Source organism: Baudoinia panamericana (genome assembly GCF_000338955.1).
Source record: "Baudoinia panamericana UAMH 10762 unplaced genomic scaffold BAUCOscaffold_1, whole genome shotgun sequence".
Taxonomy (NCBI): domain Eukaryota; kingdom Fungi; phylum Ascomycota; class Dothideomycetes; order Mycosphaerellales; family Teratosphaeriaceae; genus Baudoinia; species Baudoinia panamericana.
The window spans coordinates 921,130-944,359 of NW_006911257.1; the positions used below are offsets into that span (position 1 = coordinate 921,130).

The 23,230-nt window shown below is 55.9% G+C and overlaps 10 protein-coding genes across 10 annotated transcripts; 5 read left to right on the forward strand and 5 right to left on the reverse strand.

Moving 5' to 3' along the window:
* Nucleotides 1–944: 944 nt before the first annotated feature.
* BAUCODRAFT_144399 (uncharacterized protein) lies at nt 945–4,838 on the forward strand (the record flags this gene model as incomplete). The annotated part of the gene is made up of 8 exons (XM_007673778.1): nt 945–953; nt 1,019–1,331; nt 1,401–2,106; nt 2,164–2,846; nt 2,921–3,313; nt 3,376–3,746; nt 3,830–4,561; nt 4,680–4,838. The coding sequence occupies 8 exons, from the start codon at nt 945–947 to the stop codon at nt 4,836–4,838; spliced, it is 3,366 nt and encodes a 1,121-aa protein (XP_007671968.1).
* A 546-nt stretch (nt 4,839–5,384) lies between these two features.
* On the reverse strand, nt 5,385–6,928 carry BAUCODRAFT_183090 (uncharacterized protein). Its single transcript, XM_007673779.1, has 3 exons — nt 6,829–6,928; nt 6,033–6,556; nt 5,385–5,973 (listed from the first exon to the last, which is right to left on the reverse strand). Exons 2-3 carry the CDS (start codon nt 6,540–6,542, stop codon nt 5,533–5,535), a joined length of 951 nt encoding a protein of 316 aa, XP_007671969.1. The 5' UTR covers nt 6,543–6,556; nt 6,829–6,928; the 3' UTR covers nt 5,385–5,532.
* A 337-nt stretch (nt 6,929–7,265) lies between these two features.
* On the reverse strand, nt 7,266–9,807 carry BAUCODRAFT_135561 (uncharacterized protein). Its single transcript, XM_007673780.1, has 2 exons — nt 9,544–9,807; nt 7,266–9,469 (listed from the first exon to the last, which is right to left on the reverse strand). Exons 1-2 carry the CDS (start codon nt 9,587–9,589, stop codon nt 7,446–7,448), a joined length of 2,070 nt encoding a protein of 689 aa, XP_007671970.1. The 5' UTR covers nt 9,590–9,807; the 3' UTR covers nt 7,266–7,445.
* A 114-nt stretch (nt 9,808–9,921) lies between these two features.
* On the reverse strand, nt 9,922–13,726 carry BAUCODRAFT_29157 (uncharacterized protein). The gene is made up of 5 exons (XM_007673781.1): nt 13,442–13,726; nt 12,948–13,384; nt 12,453–12,888; nt 11,867–12,388; nt 9,922–11,714 (listed from the first exon to the last, which is right to left on the reverse strand). Exons 1-5 carry the CDS (start codon nt 13,594–13,596, stop codon nt 10,073–10,075), a joined length of 3,192 nt encoding a protein of 1,063 aa, XP_007671971.1. The 5' UTR covers nt 13,597–13,726; the 3' UTR covers nt 9,922–10,072.
* Nucleotides 13,727–14,718: 992 nt separating this feature from the next.
* BAUCODRAFT_61287 (uncharacterized protein) lies at nt 14,719–15,734 on the forward strand (the record flags this gene model as incomplete). The annotated part of the gene is made up of 3 exons (XM_007673782.1): nt 14,719–15,003; nt 15,063–15,458; nt 15,519–15,734. 3 exons carry the CDS (start codon nt 14,719–14,721, stop codon nt 15,732–15,734), a joined length of 897 nt encoding a protein of 298 aa, XP_007671972.1.
* A 213-nt stretch (nt 15,735–15,947) lies between these two features.
* On the forward strand, nt 15,948–18,328 carry BAUCODRAFT_183202 (uncharacterized protein). The gene has a single exon (XM_007673783.1). The coding sequence runs from the start codon at nt 16,015–16,017 to the stop codon at nt 18,295–18,297; it is 2,283 nt and encodes a 760-aa protein (XP_007671973.1). The 5' UTR covers nt 15,948–16,014; the 3' UTR covers nt 18,298–18,328.
* A 20-nt stretch (nt 18,329–18,348) lies between these two features.
* Nucleotides 18,349–18,864, reverse strand: BAUCODRAFT_144405 (uncharacterized protein; the record flags this gene model as incomplete). The annotated part of the gene is made up of 1 exon (XM_007673784.1): nt 18,349–18,864. One exon carries the CDS (start codon nt 18,862–18,864, stop codon nt 18,349–18,351), a length of 516 nt encoding a protein of 171 aa, XP_007671974.1.
* Nucleotides 18,865–19,156: 292 nt separating this feature from the next.
* On the forward strand, nt 19,157–19,856 carry BAUCODRAFT_29160 (uncharacterized protein). Its single transcript, XM_007673785.1, has 2 exons — nt 19,157–19,503; nt 19,554–19,856. Exons 1-2 carry the CDS (start codon nt 19,209–19,211, stop codon nt 19,832–19,834), a joined length of 576 nt encoding a protein of 191 aa, XP_007671975.1. The 5' UTR covers nt 19,157–19,208; the 3' UTR covers nt 19,835–19,856.
* A 72-nt stretch (nt 19,857–19,928) lies between these two features.
* BAUCODRAFT_183214 (uncharacterized protein) lies at nt 19,929–20,751 on the forward strand. Its single transcript, XM_007673786.1, has one exon. The coding sequence runs from the start codon at nt 20,303–20,305 to the stop codon at nt 20,618–20,620; it is 318 nt and encodes a 105-aa protein (XP_007671976.1). The 5' UTR covers nt 19,929–20,302; the 3' UTR covers nt 20,621–20,751.
* A 145-nt stretch (nt 20,752–20,896) lies between these two features.
* On the reverse strand, nt 20,897–22,305 carry BAUCODRAFT_153214 (uncharacterized protein; the record flags this gene model as incomplete). Its single annotated transcript, XM_007673787.1, has 3 exons — nt 20,897–21,095; nt 21,152–21,555; nt 21,615–22,305. The coding sequence occupies 3 exons, from the start codon at nt 22,303–22,305 to the stop codon at nt 20,994–20,996; spliced, it is 1,197 nt and encodes a 398-aa protein (XP_007671977.1). The 3' UTR covers nt 20,897–20,993.
* Nucleotides 22,306–23,230: the final 925 nt, after the last annotated feature.

A 23,230-nucleotide genomic window follows, 5' to 3' on the forward strand; every position in this document is an offset into this window, starting at 1 on the left:
TACTCTGAGACGGTCTGACAATGTCCGGAGCAGAATCTGAGGTCGTGCTCAATGCCCGTCGTTCACGACGAAAACTGCAGTCGACGAACGGGTTGGCAAGCAAATGGCGCTCGACGCTTATTGCTGCGGGAAAGCGCAAGTTCTCTTGCTTTGCCCTCCATGATCAATGACGGCAAGATCGAGGTCGCTGGCAGATGCGATTTAACTCATGAGCTTCTACGTCTTCCGTTGACGGTCAATGCAGATATTGCGACGGCCCAATAGCAGTTCGGAGATGCTGTAGCATGACTATGGATGTTACTAACGACGCACTTGCGGACATTCTTTTTCTGCGACGAATTCGACATCGATACTTTGCTCGCAGGCCGATCCAGCTCGCAGAGTCTCTTCCAGATGTGCGCGATATTCAGTTTCGTGTTGCTAAGGTTGAACACGCAATGCCTTAACCTAAGCTTGATGTGGTTTCTTGTTGGTCAGAGAAACCATAAATGCCTCATCCTCCACACTTGACCGTACGGCAAGTCGCTACAGGTGCACAGAGACACAGCGTCACTATGGTGAAAAAGAGATTGATAGCCACTGGAAAAGCGGGATGTGCGCGTATTCGAAGGCTCCGGCAATGAGGAGTCCGATATCAGGTACGTAAGTTTGTTCACTTTACGAATCTGCAGCATTGAACCGTCTGTCAACAGCGAGTGTCGAGATCATCGACCAATAGCGCAACACGTGGAACACGTGGGTGCTCGTGAAGGAAAGAGCAATAGCGATGCCCGCATATGAGGCGCTCGCGGTAGGTCTGTAGGCACTTTCCTGCTCTATAGCGGTAAGCGATCTCCTCATTTCTCATCAGCGCATGGTCTCTATTCGCACTCATCGTGGGCAGCATATAGAAATTATCGCTCTGCGTGTGCCATTCCTTCTCATATTCACAGCAGGGCATCATCATGACCATCGTAAGCAGGACGTCTCTACGCCGTTATTTGAGACCTAGCTAACCCTCCTACCCACCACCTTACAGGCCGAGAATAATACAGGGGAGCAAACACCAGCCACTCTGGTCACGTTCGCCGACCCATGGCGTCCGACACGCGAGCAAAACAGGACGACGTCCGAATCGCGTCCGCGACGCTCAATCTCCCGCAGCCGCTCACACCGTCTGTCGGTCGGCGGGGACTCTATCCATACCGTGCGTAGCGGGATATCCACCGATGCCACCTTACCGATCGGCTTCCGCACGCTTTCACTCCAGCTTGATGGAGCCCACAATGCAGAGGTGGTGGCATCGAAGGCCGAGCAGCACGTAGCGAAGAAAGCGAAGCAGCAGGCGAAGGGTAAGCGCAGCGTAGCTTGCCTTGCGATATTCTGACACCCTGCTTACCCTTCTATTTGACAACGTCTAGGTACCGACTTTGAAACCGTGGACTTTCACAAGACTAGCGTCAATGAACTGTACCAGCGTCTCGCCACCCATCCAACCAAGGGTTTGGATCAGCATGCAGCAGTGAAGCGCTTGCAGCAGGATGGACTTAACGTACTGCCTTCGCGCCGCCCAAACTATGCCAAGAAGCTTTTCGGATACGTCTTTGGCGGTTTCTGCTCCATCCTCTGGATTGGTGTGATTATCTTCTTCATCTGTTGGAAGCCGCTTGGCGGGAACAACCCGCAGCCCTACAATCTTGGTCTCGCTGTTCTGGTCATGATCGTGATATTCTTGCAGGCCGGCTTCTCCGCCTTCCAAGATTGGTCAACGGCGAAGACGATGAACGCCATTCTCGACATGCTTCCTTCCGACGCCATGGTCCTGCGTAATGGTAACTTTGTTACAACCAAAGCGAGTCAGTTGGTCGCTGGTGACATCGTCCGTCTGATCGTCGGAGACAAGGTCCCGGCTGACATGAGGCTGACGAACACGTCTGGAGATATTCGCTTCGACCGCGCTGCCATGACCGGCGAGTCGGAGGAGGTGGAAGGTGCTACCGAGTGCACCGACAAGAACATGCTTGAGACGAAGAACATGGCTTTGATGGGCACACTTGTCACAAATGGTTCTGCCGTTGGGGTCGTCGTGCTAACGGGCGGCAAAACGGTCATGGGCGGCATCGCGCTGTAAGCAGCGCACCCTAATGCGATACGCTGATGCATAGCTAACCTTTGATATTCAAGGGCAACCGCAAGCGTCAAAGAGAAGCCGACTTCCATTCAGCGAGAAATTTCACATTTCGTAAAGATCATCATCTGCCTTACCGTGATCCTGGCCTCACTGCTTCTCTTCACATGGATCGGCTGGTTGCGCGTGAAGCATTTCGATTACATGAACGTCCCGGCGATGCTGAACGATGTGATGGGCTGCGTTGTGGCCTTCATCCCCGAAGGCATGCCGGTCGGTGTCGCTCTGACGCTCATGATGATCGCTCGCCGCATGAAAGCCGCGGACGTTCTCCCAAAGAGCTTGACCACGGTGGAGATGCTGGGATGCGTGCAGGTTATCTGCAGCGACAAGACCGGCACTCTAACCAGAAACCAGATGACTGTCACCAGTGTCGGCTTCGTCGACAGCCTCCTTACTGCGGACGATGCTCAAGCAGCACTCTTAAATCAGGCCGGCACCAAAGCTCTATCCGACCTTCGCCGTGCCGCATTGCTCTGCAATGAGGCGTCCTTTGATCCTGAGACTATTGATAAGCCGATTGCAGAGCGCACCATTCAAGGTAACCCGACTGATGGCGCCATTTTGCGATTTGCGGATGCTACAGAGTCACCGCCTAGCTCAGCCGTCCGGAGTGCACACCCTCAGCTTGCACAAATCCCTTTCAACTCGAAGAACAAGTTTGCGTTAACCTTACATGGTAAGCAGCATGGTGCGCGAATTTCTTTGCAGTTATCCGAGACAAAAGCTGACCCTCCTACTCATTGATATCAGAGACGGGTGTCGCTGATGGCGGCTCGTGCTTGGCCATCATCAAAGGCGCACCCGATGTGCTCTTACCTCGCTGCACCAGCTACATCTCGCATACTGACGGAATAATGCACGCCTTCGACGCCGAAGCCAAGACGCGCCTCTCCAGCCTCCAGAACAAGCTCTCCCGCAATGCCGAGCGCGTTATTATGCTCTGCCAGCGCGACTACACCCTTGCCAGCTCCCCAAACCGCAATATGGAGCAAGAGCTGCTTGAGAACTGCCTCTCCAACCTTACCATTATTGGGGTCGTCGGCATCTTCGACCCACCGCGTCCCGAAGCCAAGTACACCGTCGAGACTTGCCGCCGTGCAGGCATCCGCTTCTTCATGATGACCGGCGACTTCGGTTTGACAGGTACGCGCAGTGATCTTTATATCATCCAAGCCATAGCTGAGTCTATGTCCATCAATCTTTAGGCGCAGCCATAGCCCGCCAAATTGGCATCTTCTCCGGCGAAGCCGAGCCAGACACTTACGCCACCATCGAAACGCGCCGAAGCAGCAGCGACGCCACGGGCGAGAAGCAGGTGCAGTACAGCAGTACAAGTCTCCTGCTCGAAGGGATCGAGATCAGCCGTTTGGCGGACGACGACTGGACCGTCGTGACCGGATACCAAGAGATCGTCTTCGGCCGCTGCTCGCCAGAGCACAAACTCACCATCATCAACGAACTCCAAAAGCGCGGCTTCTCCACCGCCGTGACTGGCGACGGCGTCAACGACTCTCCCGCCCTCAAAGCCGCGGACGTGGGCGTGGCGATGGTGAACGGCAGCGACGTGGCGCTGGAGGTAAGCCTGAGCGGCGTGGCAATTCCCATATCGACTACTTAAAAAACGACATGGCTGACTTCTCCTTGCTTCCCCCTGGTTAGGCCGCCGACCTCGTCCTCCTCGGCAACTTCGACAAGATCATCGACGGCATCCGCCTCGGGCGCCTCGTCTTCCAGAACCTGCAGAAAGTCATCAGCTACCTCTTACCCGCCGGCAGCTGGTCGGAGATCTGGCCCGTCATCCTCAACGTCTTCTTCGGCGTGCCCCTCCCGCTCTCAAGCTTCCTCATGATCATCATCTGCGTCTTCACCGACCTCTTCCTCTCCCTCAGCCTGATCATGGAGCAAGAGGAATTCGACTTGCTGAGCCAGCCGCCGCGGAACACGAAGAAGGTTAGCATCATACCACACCACAACGCAACGTTTGAGCCAGAACTCATATTTGTATATTTCAAGGACCACCTGATCAACCTAAAAATCTACCTGCAATCCTACCTCTTCATCGGCGTGCTCGAGACGCTCAGCGCGCACGCCATGTTCTTCCTCTACTACTGGCGCCAGGCCGGCATCCCCCCGCGCGCCCTCTTCTTCTGCTTCGAGCGCTGCCAGGCGGGGATCCACGGGTACAACGGCGCGCAGATGGCCGCGCTGAACACGACGGGCCAGAGCGTGTACTTTGTCACGCTCGTCATCCTGCAGATCGGGAATATCCTGTCCATCCGCAACAAACGCCTCTCCATCCTCCAGGCCGATCCGTTCAGGAGGCAGCGACGCAACCCCTGGCTTCTCCTCGCCGCGTGCATCTCGGTCGGCATCGCCGTGTTCGTCACGGAGGTAAGCACACCCCCCTTTCTCCTCCCCCCCTCCAAACTCCACCAACTACCCATCATCCTACCATGCCGTTTGTCGGGGAAAGCCGATTAGCTAATCACCAGCCACACGCGGTTCACAGGTCCCAGGGATCCAACGGCTCTTCGGCACGGCGCACGTCCCGTGGGAATTCTGGCTCATCCCCATCCCGCTGGCGCTGGGGATACTATGTCTGGATGAGGCGAGGAAGGCGGTGGTGCGGACGTGGCCGAAGGGTTTGCTGGCGCGGGTGGCGTGGTAGAGTGAGTCGGAACCCACCATCTCGGCGGCGTTTTGGACGGTGTGAGGCGGGTGGTGGTAGTAAGAAATGCTGTCGGAGGGTTCACAGGGCTGCGTGGGGCAGTCTGACCAGCTAAGATGAGCTGAGCACTGGCGATGTGCGGGAGGCATGGGAGTGAGTGTGCGTCATGCATGCCGGGCGCGTGGCTGGCTGGCTGGCTGGCTGGCTGGCGGAAGGAACAGGCGGAGCAGATGTTCATTCCCTACAAAGTTGCGTGTACATCGCCTAGCCAGCTTCACAATGCTGTACTCCACCTCCGACGACACGTCCATGACAATCCTGCGAAACCGCATCAGGACTAGGTTTGAAGATGTGCGTGCATTAGGTGTTTATGTTCGACTCATCATCGCTCGGGACTAGCCTAAGGAAAACAAAGCTCCCTTTACGAATCAACGCCCTTGCGGTACAATAATGATGAATATGCCCGCTCGCTCGCTCGCTGTGTTCTCGCTTCCACTCAACTGATCTCATGCCATTCTTATGCCTTACATCGTCGTCAAATTGGTCCTAGGATAAGAGTGATAGTAGTAGTAGTAGAGCACAAGGGATAAAGGTCGCCCCCTGTCATGCCCCTTCCTCGAACACTCCTCTCCACGCGGCAGGCCTTCCACTTTTCCTTCATCCTGCCTTACCATCTTTCTCCGCCTTGAGATACTTATTGAGCCGCAACGGGCTCGGCCTTCCCATGCTCCGCCTGCACGCTATCCGGGCCCTTCATCGGCTCCTCCTTCGGCGGCTGCGGAGCCTGCTTGAGACTCTCCTCCGTCTTGTCCGCCGTCTCCTGGCTCACGATCCCTTGCTGCACGGCCTTTTGCTTCGTCTGCCCGATCATCTCCTGCGCCTTGCTGCTCGCGTCCTTCAGAGCCTGGCTGCTAGCCTCCATGGCGCGGTTGCTGTGGTGGACGGCGAGGTCACGCATTTGCTGGGTCTGCTGGTTCACGATGTTGGACGCGTTCTCCACGTGCCCGTCGATGAAGTCCTTGTTGGTGATGTAGACGAGCGGGGTGAAGTAGGTGAGGGTGGTGAAGAGGAGGGCGAGGCCCCAGGCGGGGGTGATTTGGATGAGGAAGTAGGTTAGGAGGGTGGTGAAGAAGACCTATACATCACATCATATCAGCGGAGTGTGAGCTATGGAAGGGGGTGAGCGATGCGTACGGCAATCGTGACGTAGACGTTCTCGGCAAAGAGCACACGCTGGAACTCGATGACGAAGAAGTTGATGAGCTGCTCGACATCCTCGAGGAACGTCTCGAGCGTCTCACGCGGGACGGTGTAGTACTTCTTGGGGCGCATTTTGCTGACGACACCGCTGTCCATGGCGACTCTACCGACCACCTCGGCGGCGGCGGTGATGCCGAGGGTGATCCACGTCAAGCGCAGGGCGTAGCGCATGATGGGGACGTAGCGGCAGGCGAAGATGAAGAGGACGATGGCGAGGTAGGAGATGGCGGTGGCGCGCGGGTTCTCCCAGCTCAGGAGGGTGTAGATGGCGGAATGGTAGTGGGTGAGGGGTTGGCCGGTGGCGGTCTTGGTCTCGGGGGTCTGGCGGGAGTTGGCGAGGTTGGAGAACTCATTCTTGACCTGCTGTGTCTCTTGGCGGGCCTTGTCGGCGACGGGGCCGTTCTGGATGTCTTGCACCGTCTGCGAGTTGGCGATCTTGTCCATTGTCGCTTGCGTGTCTGCGGGAGAGATGATGGTTAGGCTGGGGGGGAGGGGGAGATGGAGGCTGATACACGCTGATGAATAACTATTTGCCGAGTGTCTGTGGTCAGCAATGAACGTGCAGTGAGGTGTGTGTGCGTGGATCTTGCGAAGGTGTAACACGAGATGCAGCTGAACAGGAGCCAATCCGTGTGTTCAAGTCATCGACAGCAGCTCCTGCCCCTCTCAGGCGGCGATATGCGTATACGGCAGGTAGTGGTGGATGGAGAGCACTTACCTTACTGCTCACGACTGTGTCCTTGGCATTCTGCGCGTGCTCCCCGAATGTACGGCCGCCATTGCTGTCGCCGTAGGGGTTCAAGTTGGGGTACTGCTGCTGCTGCGTAGTGTTGGCGTCCGTCATGGTGACTGCCTGATAAAAGGAGGCCTGGATGGGTGAGGGAAGCTTCGAATAACAACTATTCGATAGGAGCGGAAGGTGCTGGTCCCGGATGAGCAAGGACGATGATGTGTTGCTTTGAGGGGATGAGTGATGGATGGAGGAGAGTTGAATATGTGCAGGTGCTGGAGCAAGCTGGTCACACTGAAACGGGCAAGCAGGAAGGGAACATGAACTTGAAAGCTTGGATGTTGCTGTTTGCACCTTTTCGGTGAAGCCACATCTGCGTCATCCCGCCCGCGTCACAAGTGCTCAAGCCACGCGGCAGCTACATGTACGATTGGGGCCCGACATTCACTACACCACATGTCTTGACACATATATTATGTACTGATACATGCACATGCACAAGGTATAACATGCCATGGGGTACGAAGCGTCTCGTGGCGCTTGTCCATACCGTTCCGTTCATCAACCGCCACGTCTGCGTTATCACGCTGAATCTCCAATCCCCTCCTCTATCCTACCTAAGTACCGACCATACGCACTCTCCCCTCCAGCCTCGGACAGATCCCCTTCGTCCAATGCACGCCCAACTCATCTGCCTGCTCGTCGCAGAGTGCGGGATGACCCTTCAATCCCGCAAGACGCCACCACTTTCGCGTAACGCGGCGCATGATCACAAGCTCGCGCTCACGCCGGGCCAACTCAGACGGCGCGTTCCCATCTGTGGGCACCGCGGGTAGATCGGCTCGGTAGCTGTTGTCGTCTTCGCTGTCGGAGTGGTGCATCAGGTGGTCGTCTGTCTTCGCTTGACGCCGACGAGGTTTGCCTGCGTGTTGCTGCCGTGCATCGTGGTCGTCTCCCCTCAGCGCCTTGCCAACCAAACTAGGCACTTCTTCCTTCGGACCGCCATCGCCGTCCCCAACCGTGCCTTCACCCGCCGCCTCCCTCAAACCATCCCTCTCCCCCGGCTGCACCGGCTCCCTAACCGGATGCACCTCATGCAACCCCTCATGGATCCCCTTCCAATGCCGTCCCATATCCACCCCCCAATTCCTCCACCTCCCCAAAATCTTCAGACTCATGAAATACTGCCGCAACAGCATCGAAATCAACATCCCGCTCTCATCCCCCACAATACTCCTCGCCTGCCCCCCATCCTCCACCAGCATAAGCGAACCATACCCATCCTTCCCCCGCTGCATGTACTCCCGCGTCACCATACTATACTCCCTCCCCACATCCACCGGCGCACCATGAATCTCCACCTCCGAACACCTCTCCCCCGCCGCCTTGCTGGGGTCAAAAACAAACCGAATCCCACTGACATGCGGGAACCGTCCCTCCAGCGCCGGATACTTACTCACCCCATTCTCCAACGCTCTGACCACATCCGCCCCCTTGAGGCCAATCACCACGCACGGGTCCTCAAAGGGGAAACAATCCATCATGTCCTTGACCTTCAGCATGCCGGGCGGGTAAACGCAGTCCCCTCGGATTGTCCCCGCGGCGATCAGAGCGCAGTCGGCGTTGTAATGGAAACGCATCAAATCGCACACGAAGTTGCCCAAATTGGACTCGCGCGTGCGGACGGTGGTGAAGCGGGCGTCGAGGGGCGCGGCGGTGTAGCCGACCGGTTTTTCCAGTTTCGGGGCCAGACTTGCCGTGATTGTGTCCACCATGCTGGATGCTTCGGGGTTGGCGGGGATGGAGCTGAGGATGTCGTGGCGCGTGATGGTGAAGTCCCATTTGCTCTCTTCTGCTGATGTCGAGTGGGACTTCCGTCGCGCTTCGAGGTAGGAAAGCTGTTTGAAGTCCGTCCCGGAGCGGAGGATGTGTGTCCCGTTCTCGATCGAGTGCGCGTAGAAGTGGTCGTGCCCGCTGAGGATGATATCGACGAGTCCAGGCGCGAGATCGCGGGCGAGTCTCCCGTCATTCGGTTCTCGTTGGTGCGTCAGCAAGACGACCATCTCCGCCCCCTCCCGCCTCAACTGCGCCGCAAGCTCCCGCGCGCAAACCTCCGGCTCGATGAAAATGAGGTCCGGTGGCAAACTGTTAATCGTATCCAGCCACTCCCTCTCCACCAACCCCGCCACCCCAACCTTGATCCCATTCGAAGACGTGAACATAACACTCCGCTTACACCTCCCCAGAGGCACATCCGCCCCCAAAGCCGGATCGATCACATTCGCGCAAAGCCACGGGAACGTACACAACCCGGCCAGGTACTCGAACTGCTCCACGCCGAAATCCAGGTCATGGTTGCCCAGACACGCGACGTCGGTGTTGATGAGGTTGAGCGCGGGGACCATGTGTTTGCCCTTTGTCACGCTGGACTCGAGGCTGGGGTTGAAGGCGTCGCCGGAGAAGAAGGTGAGGCATGCGGGTCCGGCATCGTGTTGCTGGTAGTGGTCCGTGACGGTCTTGAAGCGGGCGATGCCGCCCACGGGATCGCGGGAGCCGGCTTCGACGTGGTAGACGTCGTTGTAGTGCAGGAAGCGGAGGGCGGGTGGTTGGGAGGCGTTGCCGGATGTGTAGGTTGTTGAGGCTGTGGGTTTGTGGAGATTAGTGGGTCGTACAATGCACACTCGAGTGTTGTATGAACGGAGAGTGGATGCGTACCGCCGATACTGTAGATGCCAGCGTCGGGATTCGTAGAAGTTGCCATGTTCGTTAAGCTAGTGCTGCGCTGGCTTTGCTCATGCTTCAACCCGGCGTCACGTTCACGATCATTCTGAGGCGTCGCTCACCAGCTGCATCACGATTCTACAGCATATCTGGTTCTGCAACCAGGCTCGACCGAGGTGATATCAATGCCGAATGCACACGTACTAACTTGACTCAAAAGGCAAGTGTTTATGATAGTGTGATTCGCCACTATCGTTGATAAAGCGAAGCATGAAAGCGGAGATGCTGCAGCATGCCGAGCCAGGTACCACGCATCCGTCTAAATGTACGGCGAAGGGACAGTAGAATCTACATCGACACACTTTTATGAGTTCGCCATGCAGTGAATCCTGTATACTTTACTGCCAGATATTGTATTTGGCGATTGCTATTGGCCCCATTGTTACGCTACGCCACGCTTCGGAACCCAATTCAACAAGAATAACCTCTAGCCTCCCAATACTCGTAGTATACCAAAAGTTTTCTATAAGTCCATCTCAAAATCAGTCCCAAACGTCATGTCGTCAAAGTTCAGATCCTCGATCGCCATATCCATAGTCGAATCAGCCGGGGCAGTGCGAAGCATCATTGACTGTTCAATGCCGCTGGCCGCAGAAAATGCCGGCATACTCGAGGCCAACGCATAGCCTGACTGTATTGTGGGCGCGGTAGTCGAAGCGATGAACTCATCCAGCTCTTGCATGAAGGCAGGATCGTCCGTAGGCAAACCTTCAGCCGCCATCCAGTCATTGTTCGCACCGAGCAACGGCAAAGGGATGGTCGAAGTGGACACGTCAGTGCTGAACGGCAGCTCGCCACCCACAGTGCCACCGAGAAACTCCATCATCGCTCCAGTCGTCGTACTCTGCGTCTGTTCGATGTCCGGCGTGCTCTTCCCGCCAACAGGTAGAGTACGCTGCGGTTCGGGCATCATCCCACTATCCTGCCAGGCGCCGGTAGTGGTCTCGAAGCGAGCGGCGCGGTCTTGAGGAAGCTCGTACTTGTGCCGCTGAAGATATTGCTTCTTCTTCGCTTCCGCCTGCTGGTCATGGTCACCGCACGGACAATCATCCTTTAGCGGCGCCTCCAAGCGCGACAGTACTTCCAGACAGCTCGCTCGCGCACGCGCATAATCACCCTGCGCAAACGCTTGAGCGCTCGGAGCCGCAGCGGAACCAGTGTAAGCGGACCACGGCTTGACAAGGTCGGCGGGGAGCTCATGGTTGCACCAACGTTTGTGTCGTGGCCCAGCAACATCCATCTCAGCCAGCCAGCTAATGTCCGCCGTATTATGCACGCACTCCGCGTGCCCGCAAACGAAGTGCTCGTCATGTAGCTTTCCTTGTTTGTCAAGCTCGGCGTATATGTCGCGGAAATGCGCCTTCTGCTTTAGTAAACCTACAGGCATGTTCTCGGTCCCACCGAACTGCTGCTGCTGTGCCTGTCTGTGATTGTACGCTTGTAGTTGCACAGCGAATGGGATTCTTAGCCCTAAGTCGGTGTAGGTCTCGAGGTCTTCCGGGATCTGAGCGCCTGAGCCACCGATGGCGCTGGGAATGAACTCCAGACCGTGCGCCTTCTTGAACAAGTCCAGCCACTCTGGGTTGTCTGCAGCCGTCTGATTCCACGTGTCATCTGAATCGTACAGAATGCGCCGGGCTTGTGCTTGCAGCATGCTGTCGCTCAGGACAACGCCTTTGTGCGCCATCTCGTTCGCATACCGGCCAAGACGCACCGTCAGAACCTCCCAGCACGTAGCAGTAGTGCCGACATCATTTACGTTCGCCGGGTCGTTACTGTGTCGCCCACCAAAATCGCCGGGCATGTGCCCTTCTCCACTCCGCTCATTGGGAAAATGCTGCTGCCAGGTGGCCCTGTTCGATGCGCTGAAAGGATTCGGACTGACGGCTTCGATGCCGATCAAGTAGGGCGGCATGGCGTTAGTGACCTGCGCGGCAACGGCTGGATCAAGGCCTCGGCAGCCTTTCCACTCCGACATACGTGCTCCGGCCTTGAAGTGAGCCGTTAAGTGATCCACCCGCTCCTGCCAGACTGTGAAGCGCTTGGCACAGAAGCCGCAGCGACTGTTTATATTGACCGCAGTTGACTTCCAAAGGTCCATGAAGCTACCATGAATTAGCATGAAATATGTATAGAGGTTGTGCTTGTGCTTGGTGCAGCTCAATACAGTAGCCCGCCTTCCGCTGCTGTGGCTCCGATAAGAGCTTTGCAGAGAGAGTGCGTTAGGGACGTATGCGCAGTTCGAATCATGACTCACCTTGTCATTTCACAGCCATGCATCAGTCGCAGATGCTGGCGTAGGTGGTCCTTGCGGTAAAACGTGCGAGCATCGTGCCCTTTATCATCGCACTGTTGGTAGCCGTGACTCTTGATATGTTCTTTCGACGGTTCGATGGCATCACAAAAGACACACTTCTTCATTTTCGTCGCAGGATCCTCGATAACGGGCCCCAGCGGGTGACAGATCCATTTCTCCAGAGACAGATGAAGCGATTTCTCATGCCTTGTCCAATCGTATTTGGCCTTGAACGTATCAGTACAGAAGGTGCATTGGAACATGCGCTTCTTGTCATCCGAGGGGCGAGCGGGTGGGTTTAATGCTGGTCGTCGTCGTCTTCGCCGGTCCCGTTTCCCAGCAAGCGAAGAGCTGAAGGAGCCAAACGACCCCTTCGAATGTGAAGAGTTGTGCGAGAATGCGGCGCTTGAAGCTGACTGGGTCGACGAATGCGCTGTGGTTGTCTCAACGGAGGTGGTAGATGGAGCTCGCAAGCCGGACAGCCTAGATAGGAATTCGAGTTAGCATTCCGTAAAATTCTCTATACTCGGTAGGTAAGGTCGCCAACCTCGATCCCGACTCATTGCTGGATCGCTTATACCGATGACTTGCGCTAGACGGTGAAACTGAGTCGAGCTCGTTGATAGGGTCGGTGTTGGCGACGGCGTGCGCGATATCCGTGATTGCAGCAGGCTCGTGTTCGGGAGGCGATTGCTTCCAACGTTCGAAAGGGTTGAGCTCTTCCCACGGCTTGTCGGCCGCCTTTGGAATAGGCAGAGCAGGCGTCGACGGTCGAAGCGAGGGCGAGCCAGGAATCAGGGGCCGCTTATCGGTCACCTTACGACGGCGTCGGGCATTCGCAAGCCAATTTGCGAGCTGGCTTGGTTTGAGCTCGGTGGCCTTCTCGAGCTCAACCTTCTGGTCTTCGGTCGGATAGGGATGTTCGGTGTGAGCATCCAGCCAATCTCGCAGAATTTTAACAGCATGCTTTGGGAATCTTATGCCTGGAAAAGAGGACGGTTAGTTTGGTACCCAAAACCTTCCTCAAGTAGACTGCCCTTACCGTTCCGCTTGCTGCTGCCTGGCGCATCATCTAGATTTACCGGCGGCGTAGTTGTACCAGAGTGGCCTTGGAATGATCGGAGGGGCTTGACACCAGTCAAGGTACCCTGCTCCTGCGCGCCATTCTCGTCAACAGCATGTAAGGTGTCGAGCAAAGCTCTAGTATTTGAGTTGAGACCTTCAAGCGTCTGCGTGTTCGTGAAGCTACATTCGCGGAACAGAGACTGACACGCTTTGCAGCTTGGGTTCTCACGGTCAAGGTAGCAATCTAGGCGCTTCGATCGACAGTAGTCACAAGGCTTTTCTGGCCGGACGAAGCGAGGGATCCAGTTCTCGAACTTGGAGTAATCAGGCTCATTGAGACCGAGCAAGGCTTCATTGCTCGGCGCTGGGAGGTCAAAGTCTGGAATCTCACTCAGAAAGCCATGGCACAGGCAGCTATGGGTGATTCAGATCAGCGTCGGACAACAGGGCAATAGGGCGCACATGACTTACTCGTCGGTTGTGTGAGATGGACATGGCGGCGCGCCCCCTGCGAGCGACGTTAGGCCATCCACGAAGTCATTCGAGGCGCTGAAGGCTGCTGCGTCAGTGCCAAGCAGTTGCTCGAAGTCCAGAGTGGGCAGCGCCAGGGCGTCGTCTTCGCCCATGATTGACAGGACGGGACGATGACTATGATCAAAGTGGACTTGGAAGGGCGTGAGAGGGTAAGCAGGAAGCGGTTTTGTTTGGAAGTGCTATGTATGTAAGCTCAATGCTACCGCCTCAATGCTACCTCCGAACGTTAGTGTGATTCGAGTCACGGAATGTACATGCACGCCCTATCGGCTGTCGGGGGCTGAAAAGCTGGCAGGCTGATAAAGGCGCGGATAGTCTGACAAAAGGCGTCGCTTTCGCATCTTCCCCGATTGCTCTCACGCTCCTTCTCGGAACATCACCACTTCCTCTGAAGCAGTCGTGCAAAGTCTGGGTCTTCTCGTCTTTAGTTCTTTGCACTTACATTTCACAACATGTGGGATATGACCCTCAACCGCCCAGATATCTAGGCTCAATCTATGTCCTGCCGAAGCGCAACCGCCACTTTTGGCCGCCAACAGTCAGCTAGAAAACCGTAAGCGATCTGCACGAGTCATTAACAAAGTTCCACAAGTTGTTCGCTGTGCAATCCCACCAGCTTCGCGAGCAGAAGCATGAGCAGGCGCCAGCAGCCAAGGGCTTTTGGCTGCTGGCTGACTGCGGAGATCGAGGCGTTGGGAAATGCCGAGACGGCAGCAACGCAGCGGTAATACATGACATGCCGCACACAACGCTGGCAACGGTCAGGAACAAGAACGCCTGGCGCAGACGGACCTCCACGTCGAAGCAGAGTGCGAAGCGTCTCTGGCTGTCACAGGCACATTCAGGCTCCTTTTACCATGTGCTTTGCTCACGGTCTGATTCTTTGCGAGCAGCATACCTGATATGTAATGGCGAAGAGGTTGACCATAATGCCATCAACAGACGTTGGAGTTACGGGGCCCGGGACGAAACTAAACAATGATCTTCATCCACTATACGAGCCATCAGCATGTACCCACGACATGCGCTCCCGGCCGTAGCAGTTGGCCGAGGAGCATCCCCTGTGATAAGGCGGAGATGCGGGGCAAGTACAGTAGCTGCAATGCATCGAATGAACTTTCCTACAAGCTTACCATTCTTATTCCCGACCTCTTCTCAATATTCACTGCCTTTTATAATCCTTTACTTTCTCCGCGTCACTCCCCAAACCCATCATGGCACCTCACGCAACGGAACCCATCGGCACGAACACAAATGGCTCGACCGAACCTGTCAATGCAGGCGAGGCACCGCATGAGCCTGGCATCAAGAGTGATGTCGCAGAAGGCAAGATGATGGAGTTTCCACGACCACCGAAGTTTGAAGACAAGTACGAGGAGCGAGACTATTTGAAGGGTCGGTTGGCGGCGGCCTTCCGAATCTTCGGCAAGCATGGCTTCGACGAAGGTGTAGCGGGCCATATCACTTTGCGGGACCCTGTGGAGCCTGATACATTCTGGGTATGCCGCGATCCTCGGCAGCGTTTAATTGAATGGTGGAGGTGTTAACAGATCGTTAGGTCAACCCATTCGGCGTCGCATTCTCCCACATCAACAAGTCGGACTTGATACAGGTCAACTCCTCCGGCAAAGTGATTGATGGTGGCGAAGTCCGTCTCCTCAATACTGCAGCCTACATGATCCACCACGCCGTGCACGTGGCTCGTCCAGATGTGCAATGTGCGGCGCATAGCCATTCCATCTACGGCCGCACTTGGTGCACCCTAGGCCGGAAGATCGACGCTCTAACACAGGATTCGTGTGCTTTCTATGACGATCACGTTGTGTATGACAGCTTCAACGGTGTGGTGTTGGCGGAGAAGGAAGGCAAGGATATTGCGAAGGCGCTTGGTAACAAGAAGGCGGCACTGCTGCAGAATCACGGTCTGTTGACTGTGGGCAAGACCATTGAGGAGGTAAGCTTTCATAGCGACCTAGTCGATCTGAGCTTTGTGTCTGACCTGATTCGACGACAGGCTGTATTCTGGTTCCTCTCGCTTGAAAAGTGCTGCCATTCGCAACTTATGGCCGAGGCAGCCGCGGGCTCGCGTGGCGAGAAGCCCATTGTGATTCCACACGATCAGGCACTGTACACTCGCCGTACAGTCGGCAGTTCAGTCGCCGGTTGGTTTAGCGGAAAGCCGCAGTTTGACATGATCCATCGCCAGACGAAGGGCGAGTACTTGCAATGAGTGTGTAACATTTAGCAATGTAAATGCGTCTAGCGGTCGAGTGACCTTCCAACTTCCACCAATTGTCTCATATTGCGTAGTATACTGAACAGCTGCATCGATGGGAACTCCATGTGACACTACGCTCATGCAAGCACTTCCGCCGCGGAACGCTTCCGCCTCGGAACGCGTCTTGTCGCGTCTTCTCCTCCAGGGTCTCATGCTCCCTTCCTGTGTCTCCCTTCCTGTGTCTCTCCACCACGGAAACTGACAGGTATACCGTGTCGAACATTGTACGAAGATGCCGCCCAAGAGGAAACGTACGAAGCTCGAGGAAGCCCGACACTATCTCTCGGGTGGTGGCGTACTACGAGAAGACTCGGACGATGAACTCGGCGTCGAAGATCATCCGTGGCAATGGATCTACGAAGACAGCATTACAGATAACCCCAATGCGCAGCGTCGCATCATCGGCGCCCGCATGGGAACCTTCGCCTGCCATATCGGTGACGCAGTCCTACTCAAAGCGCCCGTAAGCAACGAAGCTTGGGTTGCAATCCTACACTCCTTCTCCGAAGAGTCAGTTGAAGACGAAGACGGCGACGACATGGTAGAGAAGAAGGCGAGTATGCTATGGCTCTCATCGGAAAAGGAGATCAGGAACGGGAAGCGGAAGCGGACTGACTTCCTACCCCACGAGCTGTACATGACGGCGGACTTTGACGAGAATGCCCTCAGCACGATCAATGGAAAGGCTACGATCATGTCACCGGAGACTTTTGCGCACAAGTGGCCTGGTGGAAAGGTACCGCGAAGCTCGAAGGAGCATGGGAAGGTGTTCGTATGTCGGCGGGGCGCAAACACGAGGACGGCAACGTATACCGAAGAGTTCAAGTGGGACGATGTATACAGAGGGGGTCAGGATCTGGATGGATTGATTGAACTCGTAAAGTCTCAGACGGTTCGCACCAGGAAGCGGAAGGCTACGAAAGAACACAACCTTGACAATTTCGTCATCGGTGACGGAGACAGCGACGACCACGATCCGCAAACACCTCGGAAGAAGCGCAAGCTCGCACCAGGCACGCCGACCCCTTCCAAATCCCGCCAACTCACGCCTCGCAAGTTTGCGACGCCCACAGGCCGTAAGATAGCGACCAAGAAGCCTCTCGAGTTCACTCCTTTGGGCACGCGCATTCTTTCACCAGCCCAGCTCGCCTCTTCACCCTATCAACTCGCTCGGACCAGCCTCCACGTCTCCGCCGTTCCTCACGCCCTCCCTTGCCGCGAAACCGAGTTCGCGGAAGTCTACTCCCACCTCGAAGCAGCCATCACAGCGGGCACCGGAGCATGCATCTACATCTCTGGCACGCCTGGCACAGGCAAGACCGCGACGGTGCGGGAAGTGGTTGCAGGCCTCCAGTCTGCCGTTGCCGAGGAGCAACTGGATGACTTTTACTTTGTCGAGATCAACGGCATGAAAGTCACCGATCCGCACCAGTCGTACTCCCTGCTGTGGGAAGCGCTGAAAGGCCACCGCGTGAGCCCCTCACACGCTCTCGAGCTTCTTGAGCGAGAATTCAGCACGCCGAGTCCGCGGAGAGTACCGTGTGTGGTGCTTATGGACGAGCTGGATCAACTCGTCACGCGGAACCAGGGCGTGATGTACAACTTCTTCAACTGGCCACAGCTCAGACATTCCCGACTGATCGTCCTTGCTGTGGCGAATACGATGGATCTGCCGGAACGCACCCTCTCCAATAAGATCAGTTCGCGACTTGGTCTTACGCGTATCACGTTTCCAGGATATACGCATACGCAGCTCATGCGCATCATCCAGTCACGGCTAGAAGGCGTGGGGAAAGTGATCGTCGAGTCAGACGCCGTGCAGTTTGCTAGCCGGAAAGTGGCCGCTGTTTCGGGCGACGCAAGGCGAGCTCTAGACATTTGTCGGAGAGCGGTAGAGATTGCAGAGCAAGAGACTCTCGCATCCCAGGCGGACGGTGGAAAGGAGAACTTTGCGCCAGATACGCCGAGTAAGACGCCAGGACGACAGGGTGGCGGCAAGCACGGTGTCGTGACGATTGCGACCATCAAGCGAGCGATCAACGAGGCCACTTCCACGCCGCTGGCAGGTTACTTGCGGACTTTGCCCATGGCGTCCAAAGTCTTCCTCGCCGCGCTTCTTGCCCGTCTTCGAAGAACAGGCATAACTGAAGCAACGCTCGCGGACATTGTAGACGAGGCGAGGAGGATGGGCCTCGCGTCCCACAACAATTCTTTGGAGACTTATTTGCTCACGCCCGAATCTACTCCGCCTGCTGGAGAACACCGACCTGATCCCACGATTGGTCCGCCCTCCAAGCGCGGCCGTCCTGCGGCCCGTAAGGAAGTTGAGAAGTCTGCGAGGATGCTCGGCATGGGCTCAGGAGCTAGAGAGCTGGCGGAGGCGGGAGTCATTGGTCTGGAAAGGGGATGTGGAGAGCGAGTCGGCAGGGTGCGGTTGGGTGTCAGCGACGACGATGTCCGCGGCGCGCTGCGGGAAGATGAGGAGTGCGCGGGATTGTTCGCGCATGCTGGGTAGTGTCGCGCAACCGCATCGCAAATCTCATCGTTCATTCCGTGCAGTTGACTCTCACCCCTTATTCATTGGCGGCGGTGGCTCGAACATCCATGCGAGCTCATCCCTCGTCCGCACTTTCCGCACAGTAGGTGGATGCAGGTCATTAATCGCCGGGTTACTCGTGGGCTCAAAATCGCGCTTCCTGCTTGCCAGCTTTGCTTTCGGCGGTGGCTGCACTACCTCGTGCTCTCCCTGTTCCAATAAGACCGGCAAGCTGACCGCTGAAACCGCCTGACTCGCATTCACAGAAGCTCCGCCACGGCTCTTGGCCTCACTGCTTGGCTGTTTCCGCTTTCCCTTGCCCATGCTCGGCGTGGGACCCATCTCGATCTCGACTTGCCAGGCTGGATTGGTCGTGTTAGGCTCGGGGTGCCTGTAAAGGTGTGGCATCTGTTTGTAAAGTATCTCGTTCTGCTCGCGGTCCGCTGCCGCTTGCTTCTTCGCCTTGCGCCGGTGCCGCGCATCAAAGTAGGGCTTGCAGGAGAGGTAATAGAAGATAGCCGATTGGATGCCGCGTGCCAGAGACATGGGGCCTGAGAGAGAGAGCAGCTGGCGCGCAACTACCACCCTCGCTACCACCGGGAGGAGGGGTGGTTGTGGTGATGGCCACAGCTGTACATCATGGTGGTGCGCTGGATACGAGAAGAGAGCTGAGGATTATGTGCGGTATTTAGTATCTATTGGCGGTATCGTGTGCTACCGGAAGTGGTACATGTCTTTGTGTAATATTGACCGCATCGTGGTAAGAGTGCTGCAGTGGGCGGTTTGATCAGACTCCATGCCAGAAGTCTCGGCGCCTTCCGCAAGAAAACATGCAAGAGTGCCCGATACCTCCCACACATGAAAACTGCCGAAGCAACATCAAATGCGGCATGAACAACAGTCTTCCTCCAGGATGGCGGGTGAGCAACAGTCAAGGTAGCTGGAGCGCCCCAAGTGCGCCGCAAATAGATAGGCACATCGAGGATGACGATGGCGACGACGGAGGCCTGGACGATGAAGCTTTGAGGCCTGACTCTCCAGGATGGGAGGATGTAGAAGATGACACGGAGCCTACGAGCTTCAAGTGCCTGCTATGTGAAGATCACTTCGAGACTGTGCGGCAGATGGTAGATCATGCCCAACAGAACCACGACTTCGACCTTGATCTGATAAGAACATCCAACCGTACGTCGAAAGAAGCCACTCGAAGGCAAACGTATCTAATCTCGCAGTAGAGCTCGACTTTTACAGCACAATAAGGCTCATTAACTACGTAAGGGAGCAGGTCCGTCTCGGCGCCAACGCGATCGAGTACAGCCACCCTGCGGCGTGGGCAGACGAAAAGTATCTGCAGCCGGTGCTGGAGGATGATGCCCTTCTGTACAGCATTGATGAGCTTGCAAATCCTGAGAACCCAGATGACCCGCTTGTGCAGCAGCAACAGGACGACGAGGATGCCACGGCGGGAGGCGAGGGTTCGGGGCACAAAATGCTGGCTGAGAGAGCTCTTCGCTAGTCTTTGTGAACAAGTCTCCGGCGTAAGTAGTCGCGCGAGTCTGAACTGCCGTCGTTGACCGCACGGTGGACTCGGTCCGGAAACAGAGCCAGGAGGGTGGCGCTCACCATTGTGCCACAGAAGCCCTGATACTACACAACCTCTCTACCTTTGCTTTAAGCCCTCCGATCAAACACCGCTCAAGCAATCTTGTGGGACACAAATGGACCAAGGCGAATGACGGGCGGCTTCTTTCTAGCGCCACCTTGCGCGCCGCTTGGGATTAGCCAGTATACCTAGCACGAATGGGTGGTGGACAGGCGCTTCGTGATGTCCTGCATAACTACGTCAGCAAAGAGATCAGCTTGAAACAAGAACCAGATGCGGCCTCCTCCATGGCTCCAACGCCTTGCCTCTTCAATGTGCGCGTCTCGAGCAATCGCCAGCTCGCTGTACGACCGGTAGTGCAAAATCGCATCGATCGAACTTATGCCGCCATACGCGTGTTCGGGTACGGTGTTGATGGCAAGCTCATCGCAGCCCGGGGGTTTCGCTCTAGCGATAGCTTTAGTAGTTGAAGGCCGGTCATCTTATCGTTGGCTGATGCTCAACAGCACACTGCATCCGAGGACGCTAGATCGTCATTCCTGTCGGTTAGACGAGATACTTTGCCACTTAATCGTGCATCAGACTGAAAGAATACCGAGAAAAGCTGGTCGTTACCGTTGTACATCGCTCCAAGCGCGGGGAACGGCAATGAGTAGGAAGAAGAGAGCCATAACTACCTATAGTGCGGTGCGTTGTTAGACTCAGAACCTCCGATCGGACCCAATATGGGAAGGTATAAAAAGTGTCTGTCAAGCTCGCCTACTTTATGCAGTCTCGCGCATTCACGCTTGGGCCACAGTGGTTAAACTGCGAACGTCGCAAGGGTGAGCGAAGCGATCTCCCCCTTCGTCACGCCTGACTTTCCACCACTGTGAAGGATCACCGTATTCTACGCACGAAATTATGCCCATATACTCACTCGACAGAGCGCCCCCGTTCATCGACTTCCGCAACCAAAACGACGCGCGTCCTGCAGGCTCATCTGGCGGGTGGGAAAAACCCTCGTACTTCACTATAGTATAGCTTTTACGCTTGTCGCAGAGTGCTTATATGACACTTTGAGTGTCCAAGGTCACACGTCAACTTCCATCGCATCGCTACCAACTTCCTCCTCGGCCTCAAGAGGCTGCGTCGCAAAACCGTATGCTTGAGCCATTGCACGATTGTCACTAGCCTATGGACTGTTATTCAGCCACTACACCATCACCAACTTTCGGAGCATTGCCTTACCTGCAAGATCAACGGGCTCTCACCCACATCAGCCGCCTCAGCCGACGCGGCCTCGCCTCCATCTTCCGGATTGCCATCTTCAGTAAGGTATTCGCGACCAACCTGCGCCCAATTGATGCTGATCGCCGGATTTTGCGGGTCTGTTTTGGCATCGAGCCACTGAAACCATTCTGCCCGGTCCTTGAAGGCAGATTGATGGCGCAACGAGTCTCTTGTCCGCTTGGCCCTCGCATGCAACGCGCCCTTGCGGTTCATCCGATACTTGTTTTTGAAGTACTCGTTCGTTGCGTCGACAAGTTCATCCCAGTTCATTCCGTCTCTCGAGATGATAATCAATCCGCTGATGAAGTCCAGCTCCTCGTTATCGTATCTAATCCCTGGACCGTGCCCATGGTTTCCACGACCTTTCTGGGACTCGACAGTAGAAGAAGAGCACCACTTGCCTTCGGTGAGCTCTGTGTACCCTCTAGTGTCTGGTGAAGGTATGCAGCTCGCTCCTTCGCTCTAGCTCTATAGACGGCTTGCTCCTCCCAGTCGTCCTCGTCAACATCGCCTGTTACACCTGGCGTGTCTCTAGTGAAGGATGCAATTACCGTATCGTAACCGGGCTCATCAGGCTTACGTACGTGAATAGAGCTGAACGTTTTAGGCGCATCTAGGATCTTCTTCAAGTCTTCGGTCGTCTCAGCGATGAGCAAGTATGCCTTTTCTGCGCCTTTGGTGATATCGGCAATTGTCTCAAACGGCACAGAGTCCTGGTCCTTGACGCACTCGACGAATATATCCAACACTTCACACTCGGCTGAGCCTCTCACCTGCGCCTCCGGAGTCAATGCTGCCGTGGCCGCTCTAATCAAGTCTTCTGTGGCCCGCTCCGCATACTGCTCTCCGCCGACTTCCGCGTCTCCTCTTGCCTTCCGGAGCGCAGCCATACTGTCGCGCCAGGTACATACGATGCGTCGAGTCGCGCCCAAAGCCGCTGTGCACGCGTAAAGGGCACCATTCTTACCGGCGGTCATTGTGAGAAAATGGACTGCCTCTCTGAGTGCGGCGTCGACCTCACGAGCGATAGGGTTCTCGGCAAGGTCGTCTTCGGTGAGGTGATGGTCGATAATCGCTAAGAAGGTAGTGGATGGGTCGCCGTAGGCTGCCATCCTTGCAGGCAGGCACAAGAGGAATTCGCTACGACTGTCGAACAGATACTGGCTGACTGTGTTCACAGTGCCTTGTATATCGATCGAGATTAGCGAGGCTTTCGGCCGTGGTTGCGTGTTGCCGAAGTGTTGCAGCAGAGGTGGAGGGCATGCTAAGCATCTTTTCTAGATCTTTGCAATTCATGCGTGAAACACATTCACTGGCTTCGATGCTAGCCCTCAAATTGCATCACACATGATCGTTCTGCAGGATACAAGCGGTTACAGCGTTCGAATGGCCGAGTCGTCGTAAGAACCGCATCTTGCTTTTGCAAGCCATCGAAGCCAGTCATGCTATCGTACGATTCTGCGTCTTAATAGCAGATTTGTTCCGCCATAGCGATGCGCATCGGAGCGCACCTCCGGTGCGATGACGCAGCTGTCTACTCAGGACTGGTTGATCGAAGACAACATGCGTTCTACAATGATCGCAAAGCCGAGCGGTCCAGTTCCTTTACTAAACCATTAACGGTGGCCCTGGTCTTCCATCCGCCTACCGCTCGAGGTCTCGGGTCAAGATCTTCGGGTGCTGAAAGCGGAACGCTTAAGGCCTCAGAGTAAAACTTAGCCGCTGACACGTTGGCGCAGTCCTTGAATTCGCACCGTCGAACCTGCTAGCCGTTGTTGCCCTGGACGAAGCTATCCCAATCCAGATCCCCGCACTTACGCCTGTGGTTTATCACCGCAAAGGTTGTATCGGCTCCACTGTTGGTCTGTAACGGCTGATCACGGACATGGAAACGTCGAGATTAAAGCGATATTGACGTCGTAGAGGGTAACACCCGGGGCTGGAGCAGTGTTCATTTACGATCTAGGTGGTGGCATACGGCGCTGCTTGATGGAAGATTGAGTAGAGGTCTGTATGCCATTAAACACTATTTTGCAT

What these genes read in the sequence shown, in the direction of transcription:
- BAUCODRAFT_183090 (XM_007673779.1), bottom strand. Translation starts at nt 6,542, where the DNA reads ATGGACAAGATCGCCAACTCGCAGACGGTGCAAGACATCCAGAACGGC. An exon ending in ACGTCTACGTCACGATTGCC is followed by an intron (nt 5,974 to 6,032) that starts GTACGCATCGCT and finishes TGTGATGTATAG; the next exon opens with GTCTTCTTCACCACCCTCCT.
- BAUCODRAFT_135561 (XM_007673780.1), bottom strand. Translation starts at nt 9,589, where the DNA reads ATGGCAACTTCTACGAATCCCGACGCTGGCATCTACAGTATCGGCG. An exon ending in TGGCATCTACAGTATCGGCG is followed by an intron (nt 9,470 to 9,543) that starts GTACGCATCCAC and finishes ACAAACCCACAG; the next exon opens with CCTCAACAACCTACACATCC.
- BAUCODRAFT_29157 (XM_007673781.1), bottom strand. Translation starts at nt 13,596, where the DNA reads ATGGGCGAAGACGACGCCCTGGCGCTGCCCACTCTGGACTTCGAGCAA. An exon ending in CCATCTCACACAACCGACGA is followed by an intron (nt 13,385 to 13,441) that starts GTAAGTCATGTG and finishes AATCACCCATAG; the next exon opens with CTGCCTGTGCCATGGCTTTC. An exon ending in AGCAATGAGTCGGGATCGAG is followed by an intron (nt 12,389 to 12,452) that starts GTTGGCGACCTT and finishes ATTCCTATCTAG; the next exon opens with GCTGTCCGGCTTGCGAGCTC.
- BAUCODRAFT_183202 (XM_007673783.1), top strand. Translation starts at nt 16,015, where the DNA reads ATGCCGCCCAAGAGGAAACGTACGAAGCTCGAGGAAGCCCGACACTAT.
- BAUCODRAFT_29160 (XM_007673785.1), top strand. Translation starts at nt 19,209, where the DNA reads ATGAACAACAGTCTTCCTCCAGGATGGCGGGTGAGCAACAGTCAAGGT. An exon ending in TCTGATAAGAACATCCAACC is followed by an intron (nt 19,504 to 19,553) that starts GTACGTCGAAAG and finishes ATCTCGCAGTAG; the next exon opens with AGCTCGACTTTTACAGCACA.
- BAUCODRAFT_183214 (XM_007673786.1), top strand. Translation starts at nt 20,303, where the DNA reads ATGCCGCCATACGCGTGTTCGGGTACGGTGTTGATGGCAAGCTCATCG.